At 39.0% G+C, this 12,853-nt stretch overlaps 1 protein-coding gene and 1 pseudogene across 2 annotated transcripts in view; one reads left to right on the top strand and one right to left on the bottom strand.

Moving 5' to 3' along the window:
• Mnat1 (MNAT1 component of CDK activating kinase) overlaps positions 1 to 12,853 on the bottom strand; it is a 149,365-nt gene that overhangs the window by 77,411 nt on the left and 59,101 nt on the right. For both annotated transcript variants that reach the window (XM_051147494.1, XM_051147502.1), the window contains exon 6: positions 6,685 to 6,810. In XM_051147494.1, the coding sequence (XP_051003451.1) occupies positions 6,685 to 6,810 (126 nt within the window). The remainder of the gene's footprint in view (positions 1 to 6,684; positions 6,811 to 12,853) is intronic.
• LOC127190479 (60S acidic ribosomal protein P1-like) lies at positions 303 to 647 on the top strand (annotated as a pseudogene).

Here is a 12,853-nt window from a genome sequence, read left to right as displayed (position 1 = left end):
GACTTTCTTTAAAAAATGTGAACATGAGAAGAAAAATGAAAGATGCAAATACCCAAACATATAATTCATGAAATGAAAAATAATCCTTTAATCTTAGGACTCTGGGTGGGGGCCGGAGAGGGGATGTCTGTGAGTCTGAGGCCAGCTAGGGCTCTATAGAGAGACCTTATCTTGAACAAATGAGATAGGACGAGGAGCTTTTCCTTAGCTGCAGCCAAGGTGCTCCATCCTTCCAGGGAAGCTAAGGCTGCACTGGGGTGAGGCCCTCACTTCAACAGGCGCCTGTGCAGGCAGTCCACAACATGGCCTCTGTCTCCAAGCTCGCCTGCATCTGCTCCGCCCTCATCCTTCACGTGGATGATGAGGTGACAGTCACAGAGGATAAGATCAGTGCCTTTATTAAAGTAGCCAGTGTCAACGTTGAACCTTCTGTCCTGACTTGCTTGCAAAGGTCCTGGCCAGTGTCAACACTGGGAGCCTCATCTGCAATGTGGGGGCTGGTGGGCCAGCTCCAGCGGCTGAAGCTGCACCAGCAGGAGGTCCTGCCCCAGCCACTGCTGCTGCCCCAGCTGAGGAGAAGACAGTGAAAGCAAAGAAAGAAGAATCTGAGAAGTCTGATGATCATGAGCTTTGGTCTTTTTGACTAAACCTCTTTTGTTAACATGTCCAATAAAAAGCTGAACCTGAAAAAAAGAAAGAGGAAGGAAGAAAGGAAAGGACAAAAGAAGGAAGGAAAAATATGCAGTTGGGTAAACATATTAGGTAGTATGAAAGAAAAATAATTAGTGAATCTGAGAATATAGGAATAGCAGCCCCCAAAGCAAATATAAGAAACAGTTTGAAAAACCTAATGGATGAGGCACCAACTATTGAGAAAGGTAACTTATAAGCAATTAAGATTGCAGAGTAAGGTGAAGAGAAAGAACAGAAAGAAGAGTTATACAAATAAAAAAACCCATTTCCCCCTATTTGACAGAGTTTTTCGATAGACGAATCATTCAGAGAGGAAAACAGGTAAGAAGTCATCAAAAGGGAACTATAAACCAAGCGGCAGGAGACTGTTACAACACAGTGAGCCCAACAGCTGGAGAACATGCATTCCTCTCTTCAGTAGATGAGGATGTTCTTATATTAGGCCACAAAACAAGTCTCAGCAAAATCTAAGCAATGAAAAGCACATCGTGTGTCTTTCCTAATAAATAAATTACCAAAGTAACTTCAAAGACTGTGCAGAAACACCAAAGCTAAGCAATGTGCTCCTGTGCACAATAAAAAGAATGAAAAAAATTTTAAACTACTGATATAAATGAAAATAGAATGCAACATACAGATATCTATTGGATATACAAAAAGCCACACTAACAAGTAAGTTTAAGGTAAGGTAAGAAATGCCTATTTTAAAAATCTAGGGAAAAGCTCAAACTCCTCCCACCTCCAACAATGTTTCTGTGTAGCCCTGGCTGTCCTAGGCTCTTTTTATAAACCAGGCTGGCCTCTGCCCCGAATGCTGAGATTAAAGGCAGGCACAAGGACACCCAGCTTTAAAAACTTTTTTTAAAATACAAGTAATGGTCATGGAAGCACCTGTTTTTAATCCCAGCCCTCCAGAGGCAGAGGCAGAGGCAGAGGCAGAGGCAGAGGGAAAGGCAAGGCCAGCCTGGTCTACAGAGCAAGTTCCAGGACAGTCAGGGCTACACAGGAAAACCTAGTCTCTTTAAAAAAAAGAAAACAAAACAACAACAACAACAAAACTAATAACTGATAATACAAGTAAGGAACTAGAAAGGGAAAACCAAATGCAAAATTGATGGCATATATGGCGTGGGAGAAAACACCTATCTTCAATCTATCCAAGAGATTAGTATTCCTAACTGTAAAAACTCAACCCAACTGAAAGAACAGTAGTAAATTATTTGATTAGAAAGGAGATGATACAAATAGATATTTCTTTAAAATATACAAATAACCAACAAGTAAATGAAAAGTGCTCAGCAGCACCAACCAACAAGCATACAAGTCAAAACTACAATGAGACATTCGCACCTCCACACAGAATACCCATCACCAACTGACAAGTGTTGGGCAGACACAAAGAAGGCAGCTCCCAGACAACTGGTAAGGGTGTAACCCAGCACAGCCACTATCCAAAGAACTAGAAAACTTCCCGAACACTACAAACACAACTACTAATTGGCATTACACATAAAAGTTTAGTTTAAGATCATCTCTCACAATATCAAGAGTTCAAGGTCAGTGTGGGTGGCTTTGAGATGCTGTGTCAAAAAGTGAAGATGGAGCAGAGCATCGTAGCACATGCATGTGATCCCAGCACTCAGGGAGGTGGAAGCAGGCAGATCTCTGTGAGTTCAAGGCTAGCCTGATCTACAAAGGGAGTCCAGGACAGCCAAGGCTACACAGAGAAACCCTGTCTCACGAAGAAAAAAAGAAAAGTGAAAGTGGGAAAACAGTCCCATGAATTGGCCATAGTGAACCAGCATATCAGGGGAAACATTCTGCTACTACTGCTTTTTTTTCTGTACTTCTTACTTGGGCTATTTTGTTTCTCTGTTTCTTCTGCTGGGATTTTTGCATGACTAACTCTTTTTCATTATAAGCTTATTAATACAAATGTCACTTTCTCAGATATGAGAAGAATGAGTGATTAATATTCTTCATTTATTTTAGGTAAATTGGAGACACGACAAAATATTAATCAAGAAAGTTATAATCAATTTTTTCAATGTTGCTTATTTATTATCATCTATTCACTTGGGGAGCCACCCAAAAAGTAGACCACAAGGCGCTCAGAACAGAGATCCACTGATAGCAAGCAGCCTAGAATGGGTGAGATCAAGTCCAGACAAACTGTCAAATAGAGACAATCACTGAGATACTCAAGTTGCTGTAGGTGGTAGGTGGGACAAAATGAGCTTGCAACAAAGTTAAGATGACTTCCGTCTTCCTCTCTGTCTCTCCCCCATCCCCCCAGCACCCCTTTCCACTCTCCTTCCTCCCCATGCTCATTTAATAAACTCATCTAATATCGTAAGCAAACAAACAAAAAGTTCAGCTGAGCTCTGTCTTCTACATAGACTGTTATCTCTGGTTAGATACACTGTGAAAGAAAGAACTGGAAAGCAGGAACAACTGCTACGTAATTGCTAAAGTTAAGGTAGCATCTTAGCACATGTAAAAGGTAAAAAAAACAATCTGCATGTTTTAAAGTTAGACTACTGTCTTCAGTTAGAAATGCACATGGTAACATTTTTGAGCTATTCAATCTTGCATTTCATAAAGCTCTGTTTTCAACTGGAGACAGACATTTCTAGGTATGTGGCTGTTTTACGTCATTTTTTAAGAAAGATTTTATTTATTTATTTATTTATTTATTTATTTATTTATTTATTTATTTATTATACAGTGCTCTGCCTGCATGTACACCTGCAGGCCAGAAGAGGGCACCAGATAACACTATAGATGGTTGTGAGACACCATGTGGTTGCTGGGAATTGAACTCAGGACCTTTCGAAGAGCAAACAGTGCCCTTAACCTCTGAGCCATCTCCCCAGCCCCTGTTTTATGTCATTTAAGCACTAAACTTCATCAAGAAAATGACTGGACTAGTCTTTCAGCTAACCTCTGCCACCTCAACTTCTGCATACCCTTAACCACAGCATTGAAACACTACCCATGAGCACACAATTTGCAAACCTCATCCTCTTAAGGCTTTCAGTGGGGGTGGGGAGCACATGGGAGAGTGGATTCTTAATTTGCTAAGTTTTTACACACTTCATTAGAGAAGGAACTGATTAATACAGTATAAGTAAAGTGCATCTGGTTGCATTCTGTCTCTAGAATTCACTGTAGAGAGGTAACTCCAATGGCAAGCGAGACTACACATTTCTGTTTGTTGCACCTTTGAGGTAAGATCTCATGTAGCCCAGGCTGGCCTCAAACTCACTAAGGAGTCAAGGATGGCCCTGAATATCTGATGCTCCTGCCTTTACTCCCTAAGTCTTGGGACTGACTATATGCATTACTAAGCCCAGTTTTATTAGTGCTCGAGACTGACGCTCAGCAAGAACTATATGCTCTCAGCTAGCCCTGTTCACACAGTTCTATTACTGATATATGGCTCCTTGACACTATATTAGATGTTTGGTTTGGGTGTAAGTGTGAATACATCGTGTGCATGTAGAAACTACAAGACAATCTCTGGCATCATTCCTCAAGAGCTATCCAACTCAGACTTTTTAAGATGATGTCTCTGCCTACCCAGCACCGGGGTCACAAGCACAGGCCACTATGTCTGGCTTTTTCTTGTTTTTAACATGGGTTCAGAGGGCTGAACACAGGACTTCATGCTTGTATGACATACACTTTGCCAATTGAATCATAACCCTAGCATGTTACTTTAAATATTTTTAAAAAGCAGTATGAACTAGTTTAAGAGTGAAAAAAAATCCATTTACCACAATGTCAAAGTGACAAATATTTACAGTCTATATAATTCACTAAGAGTTTTAATGATTTTAAGATAAACTTTGGTACAATTCTGGTCAACTGCCTTCTATCTGTCCAACATCCTAGTTTCTAAACAAGAATTATGGAATGTTTATTAGATGATATTTATAGATGAAAGGAAGAAGAAAGGTAAGCTAACAATTTAAATACTGGGACAGTGGAGGTGTAAGAAAAAATTACAGAAAACTTAACTAGCACAAGATAAATTCTATTTGCTAAGTTTTTATATTAGACACTAAAACCATTTCACAACAAGCTTTGAATCTGTAAGTTTTAATTGATAAAGCTTCCTATTATAAGAAAAAAAAAGTGAAAATTTAAAAATTCTGCATAGGAACTACATTTGTAAATGCTAGACATATGCACAATATATATTATATTTTACATTTACTATATTATGAAAACAAAATATTAAGAATGCTGCAGAATGCTAATTTTGTTTCATATTTACAGAATACTATATCATATCAAACAGGAGTTAAGGAGCATATTATTTAATCTTCAGAGCAATCTTATTAATAAGGAAGCAAATGACTTTATAGATGAGAAGAATGAACGCAGACAAACTGGTCAAGATCATGCATCAATAAAGTTAGAAGCAACATTTAAATGCATGACCAATTTCAACTCTGTACATAAGAACAAAATATAAACACTTATGGGATAAATGTTAATAGTCATCTGTGTAATCAACTCATGCTATCACTGATAGTAATTGCCCTCATTTACTGAGCGCTTACTGTCAGCCAGGCATGATGTTGGCCATCTTTCTCACATTATTCCCTTTAACATCCTTGGTAATATAAAACACATATTATCATTACCATTTTACAGATGCCGGCGGGGAGGGGGGGGGGGGTGGACAAGCTTGACTCCACAGTCCAAATCTACAATTTCACCATGTACAATACTTTTAAATTGCTTTAATGAAACTTTTCAATGTACTTAATCATTTACAAAGTATATATTTTATTAGAGCTATATCTCAAGACATTGAATATAAACCACATAAAAATTACGGTAATGATGTAAAGAAAAGTCACAGGCCAGTGAGATGATTCAGTGACTCACTGCCAAGCTTCAAGACTGAAACTTGATCCCCAGACTCTACATGATGGAGAGAATCAACTCCTACAAGTTGTCCTCGGACTGGCGCGCTCGCGCTCTCTCTCTCTCTCTCTCTCTCTCTCTCTCTCTCTCTCTCTCTCTCTCTCTCTGCATTTACAAAGTTATAAAAAATAAAACTAATAATTCTTACACAACTACAGCTAAAAAAACAGACTCATAAATATGCCTTACTGTAGAATGGTTAATGTAAACAATGTTTTAATTCAAAGCACTCTACCCTTAAAGAGCACAGAACCTACAAATGGCTTTAATACACTTTTGAAACACGTTTAGGTAGAAAAAGAATTGTCTGCAGGGAAGTATAAATTAATCTGCTGCTCTATTTTATACCAGCAGATAAATAGTTCCCTAACCACACTTATGTGCTTCTCACTGAAGAAGTGTTCACCTCCAACTACCAGTTTATAAAATAGGAAAGCAGACCTAAGGTGTAGCTCAGTGGAACAAGTACACATTCAACATGTACAAGGCTCTAGGTCTCGTCTCCAGTCACACACAGCCCACACCACACCACACCACACAGCCCACACCACACCACACAGCCCACACCACACAGCCCACACCACACCACACAGCCCACACCACACCACACCACACAGCCCACACCACACCACACCACACAGCCCACACCACACCACACAGCCCACACCACACAGCCCACACCACACAGCCCACACCACACCACACCAGCCCCACACCACACAGCCCACACCACACAGCCCACACTACACCACACAGCCCACACCACACAGCCCACACCACACCACACAGCCCACACCACACCACACAGCCCACACCACACCACACAGCCCACACCACACCACACAGCCCACACCACACCACACAGCCCATACCATGCTGAAAACACTGCCCTGCACATTTTTCACTTTCTTACTCTTCATGTTCCCATACTTCAGACATCTAACCTAGACCATACCTAAACCACTCACTTTACCACAGAAATGACTAGAGAATTTAAAAAGCATAGTCCTGAAAACTCTCTTTCAAATAAACAATTAAAATAAGGCTTGCCATTTTAATGCCTGTGGAAAACGTCACTGGCTTCATGGACCTGGGCTTCTCTAGCTGCATTTCCAGCTGGGTAGATCTGTCTTTATGCTGAGCCAAGAGAAGAGCAACAGGAAGGTCGGAGCTCTCCTGCAAGAAAGTGCAATATGAACCATAAGACAGAAAGAATAGAAAGCAACAATACTTTCAAAGTATGCCTCTTCTATAAGCATTTGATGTAAGCTTAAATATTCACTTTATACAGAACACTTTACAAAAGAATATTAACATTCCATAATAAAACAAGACTCATAAATCAAAATAACCTAAAAACAAGTATTTTATAAAAATCCACATTAAAGACAATGTAATAGGCTCCTATTTCATCCAGCCACCAATCCACTTATTAAGGAAAGAAAGCTAATCACAGAAGAGCAGTGGAGACGGCTATAATGTGGAGCAGAGGGTTATCTGAGACACATTCTTTTCACCCAGAGTTCAGACCTTTTGAAATGTTTCCCATTAGATTTCACCTGAGGCTGTTTGCAAGTAATTCTTGTTCTGTTTTGCACAATGGAACTATTGTAAGCACCATCACATGCATACTTATTTATTTTATCCTTTCTTTTTAAATTTTAAATCACATTTTAATCAAGTAACGAAATGATAAACATTTAATACCATATATTGATACTACCCAGGACCACTGTTTATACAAATCTGTACATGCCTATATTTTAAGCAGCAAATTACTTATCGTAATACGAATACTGTTGAGCATGAAGTACTTATGTGTTTGAAGTACTGTGAAGCCAATGTCCAAACTAAATGGTACCTTTCTGAGCTTTCAGTTAAATAACAACCCAAAAACTCATACAGAGAAAGGATCTCTCCAGCTCCACCCTTCCCATACTAGAGTGTATATTCTGTATGTAGACACTAAGATAAAAAAAAAAAAAAAAAATAACGAAAACAAACAAAGCCCACCATACTTCTATATCTTGCACTAAGGTTACGTGTGAAAGGCTCTGCGGCAAGTGTAAGGGCAGCCTAGGCAATTTATTGAGGTCATCTAAAAATAAAAAATAGAGAAAGCTCAGTGATGCCTTGCTGGGCCTAACATCTGAAACTCTTAGGTTCTCTCCACAAGGCAGCCAAAAAGCAGGGTATTGAGTTTTAAAATTAGCAGTCACCCAGAATTTAATCCTCAAGAAACTCCCTTGTCAACATCTCATGACACAAAAGCAAACACTGGGCTGGAGAGATGGCTCAGGGGTTAAGAGCACTGACTGCTCTTCCAGAGGTCCTGAGTTCAATCCCAACAACCACATGGTGGCTCACAACCATCTATAATGTGATCTGATGTCCTCTTCTGGCCTGCAGGTGTACAAACAGGCAGAATACTGTATACATAATAAATAAATAAATCTTACAAAAATTTTAAAAACAAAACAAAAGCAAACATTACAACAAATTCTCATTTTTCTTCCCAATCTAACCCATTAGTAACTTCAGGTACAAATGTGTCTGATGAATACCTTTAGAGGACCTATTTTAAAGTTCTGCACAGAAGCAGTATCGAGCAACTCAATTCAACAGAATTGTCTGAAGATAGATGCACATCAAGACTAATTGTTTTAATTGCATCTCCCCCCACCCCTCTGTGTTATGCATGTTACAGAGCATGAGAAGAGGTCAAAGGACAAAGTGCAAGAGTTGATTCTCTCCTTTCGCTAGAACATTAAGATTTTTATAACACAACAGGACATGGTGGTACAGGCTGAAATACCTAATAGGAAAAAATAGGAGTTCAAGGCCAGCCTGGACTACATGAGATCCTGTCTTTAAAACATGTTTTTTAATTACTTTATAGTAAAATTATTTTGCAAGAGCAGCATCACAAAAATTAAAACATATAAAACAGATGGTAGACCTGAGTTTAATGTGGTTCCCAGCACCACTGCAGCCTACCGCTGCCTACCCTCACATGCACATGCTCATACAGGGACGGACCACAGACACACAAACAAATCACACGTCACTTTTAAAGTTAAATCATCGACTACTGACTTACATTTGAAATGAGTGAGAATACTTAATAAGCCAAGTGTGGTGGAGCACACCTTTAATTCCAGCACTTGGGAAGCAAAGGCAGGTGGATCTCTGTGAGTTCGAAGCCAGCCTGGTCTACAAAGGGAGTCCAGGACAGCAGGACTACAGAGAAACCCTGTTTTGGAAAAAAAAACAAACAAACAAGCAAACAAAAGCCTTACATATAACTGATATTTATTCTAAAAAGCAAAATTCCATATACAAAAGCACGATGCTAGGGCGGGAGCTATGGCTCACCAGTTAAGGGTGCTTGCTGCTCTTTCAAGGAACCCAGCACTTACATTAGGTAGCTAATCCATATATACAAAGACACATACATTTTTTGAAAAACGTTATTAAAGCAAAACAGTGTGTTCACTTTAAATAAGTTGCTAATGAAGAACAGTTTATTATAATCCTAGTATCTCATCCACATTAAAAGGAACTGAATGTTTAAAATGTCTTAATAGCTGAAATTTTGTAAAAATTGAGCATTCTAGGTATCTCACTTTAATATCAAGCCACAAAATTTACTTTAAACCTATCACTTCTATTTTAGAACTCAAATTGTAGGAGCCTGAATGCCTTTATGGGTATTAAAAAAAAATTAAGCACAGGCTCTGATGGCATACATAGCTCTACAGTAGAGCACGGCTGTGAACATGATTGGGGAATACAGAGAGTGCAGGTCCAGTTTTGGGTACACCTCTGACTGAGCATCACACTCCACCTTGGGAATACAGAGAGTGCAGGTCCAGTTTTGGGTACATCTCTGACTGAGCATCACACTCCACCTTGGGAATACAGAGAGTACAGGTCCAGTTTTGGGTACACCTCTGACTGAGCATCATACCCCCCTTGGGAATACAGAGAGTGCAGGTCCAGTTTTGGGTACATCTCTGACTGAGCATCACACTCCACCTTGGGAATACAGAGAGTACAGGTCCAGTTTTGGGTACACCTCTGACTGAGCATCATACCCCCCTTGGGAATACAGAGAGTGCAGGTCCAGTTTTGGGTACATCTCTGACTGAGCATCACACTCCACCTTGGAAGGCTGCAGAGCACATAGTAATTGCCTAAAGGCACACTGTTTAATATTTAGAGAAATTTTAATAAGACTGCCTGTAATACTCATTAAAAGCTTTATAATGACCATTTTTAAAGATTATTTTAACTGACTTTAAGCAAGCCATCTGGCAAGCAATATTCCTAATAAGAATCAGCTACTGCATTTGACAACAGCATTAACTCATAAAATTTAAGACATAAATGGAACAGAATTTTCAAACAGGAATATAAAAAGATTTAATAACACAGAACCTGATTAAAAATCTTTTTCCAAACTATTAAAAAATTGAATTTACTGTTAGGATTAAAATAAATGGACTTTTAGCCAATATTATGGCAAATGCTAAGCCATAAACATTGAAATTGTAACATTAAACCCTGTCACATACAGCATAATGTGCTGCCAGTGCTTTTCAGAAGGTTAAAAAGTGACTTTGGTCTCGAAAAGCCCCCCCCCCCCCCCCCCCCCCCGCCACCAAAAAAGTGACTTTGGGTACAAAGACCAAACTCAGAAACAGGAAAAAAAAAAAAAGATTTCCAATAAGTTGTCCTTGCATAAGTGTCATTTAGGGAACATTTCAAAGGCTGAATCTCTTAGACACACTGATGTAGATGCTAGCTCTCCTTTTTTTATAAAAACATAACACAAAAACGCAGAAAAGTACATTTTCAATTCATTAATACAGATCAATCAAGATAAAATAAATTTAATTAATCCAGTTAGTCATGGATTAAAAGTAACCAAAAAAATTAATAAAGATTGAAATAATTTATAAAAACAAATTTAAAACTTGAAATCAAAAAGCCAAACTGAAATGGTATTCTAAACTATTATATACTGATTAACTGTAGTAATGAATACAGTGAATTACTAAGAATTATTTAACCACCATGTTACATGGTCTAAAGAGTAAGGAAAAATGTGCAGTAATGACTTGCAGGTGAAGAAAACAGGAAGCGAGAGTAGGGAACTCACAAGAACCAGTATTAACTCCAGATTACACACAATGCACCACACTGGCAAGAGCGTCTTACTTCATGCCTCACTACACTTGAGGGGAGCTTGATGGCAGCAGCAGCTCAATGAGGCAGCAAGGCTCTTGAGGACTGAAAGGCTCTGCAAGTCCAACTGAGAAAGTGGCGGAAGCATTCTTCCAGCTCAGATGCTGCCCACCTGAACTTACAAGCAAATTTGCTTTCTACTCATAGAAAGTGGGGAGGGATTTTTAACTGCATTTTAATTTGTTTTGTGTGAGTGTACATGTGCATGCCGTGGAGCACATGTGGAAGTCAGAGGACAACCGTGAAAGCCAATTCTCACCTTCCACTAAGGCTTGAACTCAGGTTGTCAGGCTTGGCAGCAGCAAGCACCTTTTCCTGCTAAAGCACCTCACCAGCCCTGGATAGGCATTTATGATGAGCACTTTCTAATGCTCTTGTTCTCATTTTTCTTTATTTTCTCACCTACATCTATTTATCTCTGATTAACTAGTTTAAAATGCTTTTTGAACAAAGGCATAATAGAAGATACATTTACATTTATTCCATCACAGAATAACAACACAACAATTAAGAAATGGAAGCATGTCAATACTAAAGAAATGCCTCATGAAAGATGAATATATGAAGACAGAATGAAAAGGGAAGAACGCAGACAGACTCTTCCAGAAAGGAGCATTTTCTAGCTTGTGACTTCACCAGCATCACAAAGGGTTATAATACGTATCAATAATAAAGTATCAATTCCATGAACCACTTCTCAGACCACAGTCACTATTGCTATTTGTTAACTGCTACAAAGTACTAGTAGTCTAAATACACATTTCACCCAAATATGTTACTTTTCATGTAAAAATATGACATAGCCACTATATTTCAACACATAATCAACACACTCAAAACCAACTTGGGAAACTATTAAGAAAAAATGCTGTAAAAACAATGTTTTAGTACGCCCAGGGACATATAAGCAATTTATTGAGCATTGTACGTATAATCTATTGAGTACAGGTATGTTAGCTATGTTACTCTCTCATCTGAAAATGAAATGAATATAGACAAAAACTAAGAAGAGGAAGGAGGGAGAAAGAGGGGAACGGAAAGAGGAAGAGGAAAAGGAGAGAGGGGAGCGGAGGGAAGAAGAGAGGAAGAGGAGGAGGGAAAGGAATAGGAGTATAATACAATACAGCTTCGATTTGACAGCCTTCTTTAAGGTCCATAAATTGTGGCATCTTCATAACTTAGGATAAATCACTTTAAATCCTTCATAGAAGGAAGGGAGGAATGTGGCAATGATTAAAAATTATAACTAAAGTCATTGTCATAATCCTACCAATCCTACCTCTTAACTCTCTTTGGGGTAGAAATTGGGTATCGAATTAACATATATTATACCAATTCTAAGAACACACAGACACACACACACACACACACACACACACACATATATATACATATAATTTTTTGAGCACAAACTACAGAAGAAGTGGTCAGAATCAACCTACAGAGGGGCCAAACTCTACACCCCCATGCCCTGAGATGGAGCAGATTCTTTCACTGATGAGTGAGTGGGTTTGCTATGAAAGCTTTCAGCCCAAGCCTTCAAGCTATACAGTGTCTACCTCTTTACTCTGACTACTCCTCTGACGTCCTGATACACTGTATAACTACACAACTACAGAGGCCACAGAGGCAGCAAGGAGACCTGAAGAGACACGGCAGGGTTCCAAAGACCCACTTGAAATCTTTTTGTTTTGTTTTGTTTAGATAGAGTCTTAATACGTAGCCTTAGCTGTCTTGGAATTCATTCTGTAAAACAGGCTGGCCTCGAACCTTGAACTCACAAAGATGCCCCTGCCTCTGCCTCCTAAATGCTGGGATTAAAGGTGAGTACCACCATACCCACTTGACTCACAGAACTGTAAGCAAATATTATATAGGATGAGTTGAGGGATAGATCTTACTATTCAGCATACATATATATATACACACATGTATTTATACATGTGTGTATATATGCACACACACACAC

The sequence above is a fragment of the Acomys russatus genome, chromosome 1 (assembly GCF_903995435.1).
Source record: "Acomys russatus chromosome 1, mAcoRus1.1, whole genome shotgun sequence".
NCBI classification, from domain to species: Eukaryota; Metazoa; Chordata; class Mammalia; order Rodentia; family Muridae; genus Acomys; species Acomys russatus.
This window is presented reverse-complemented; position numbering and strand designations above follow the sequence as displayed.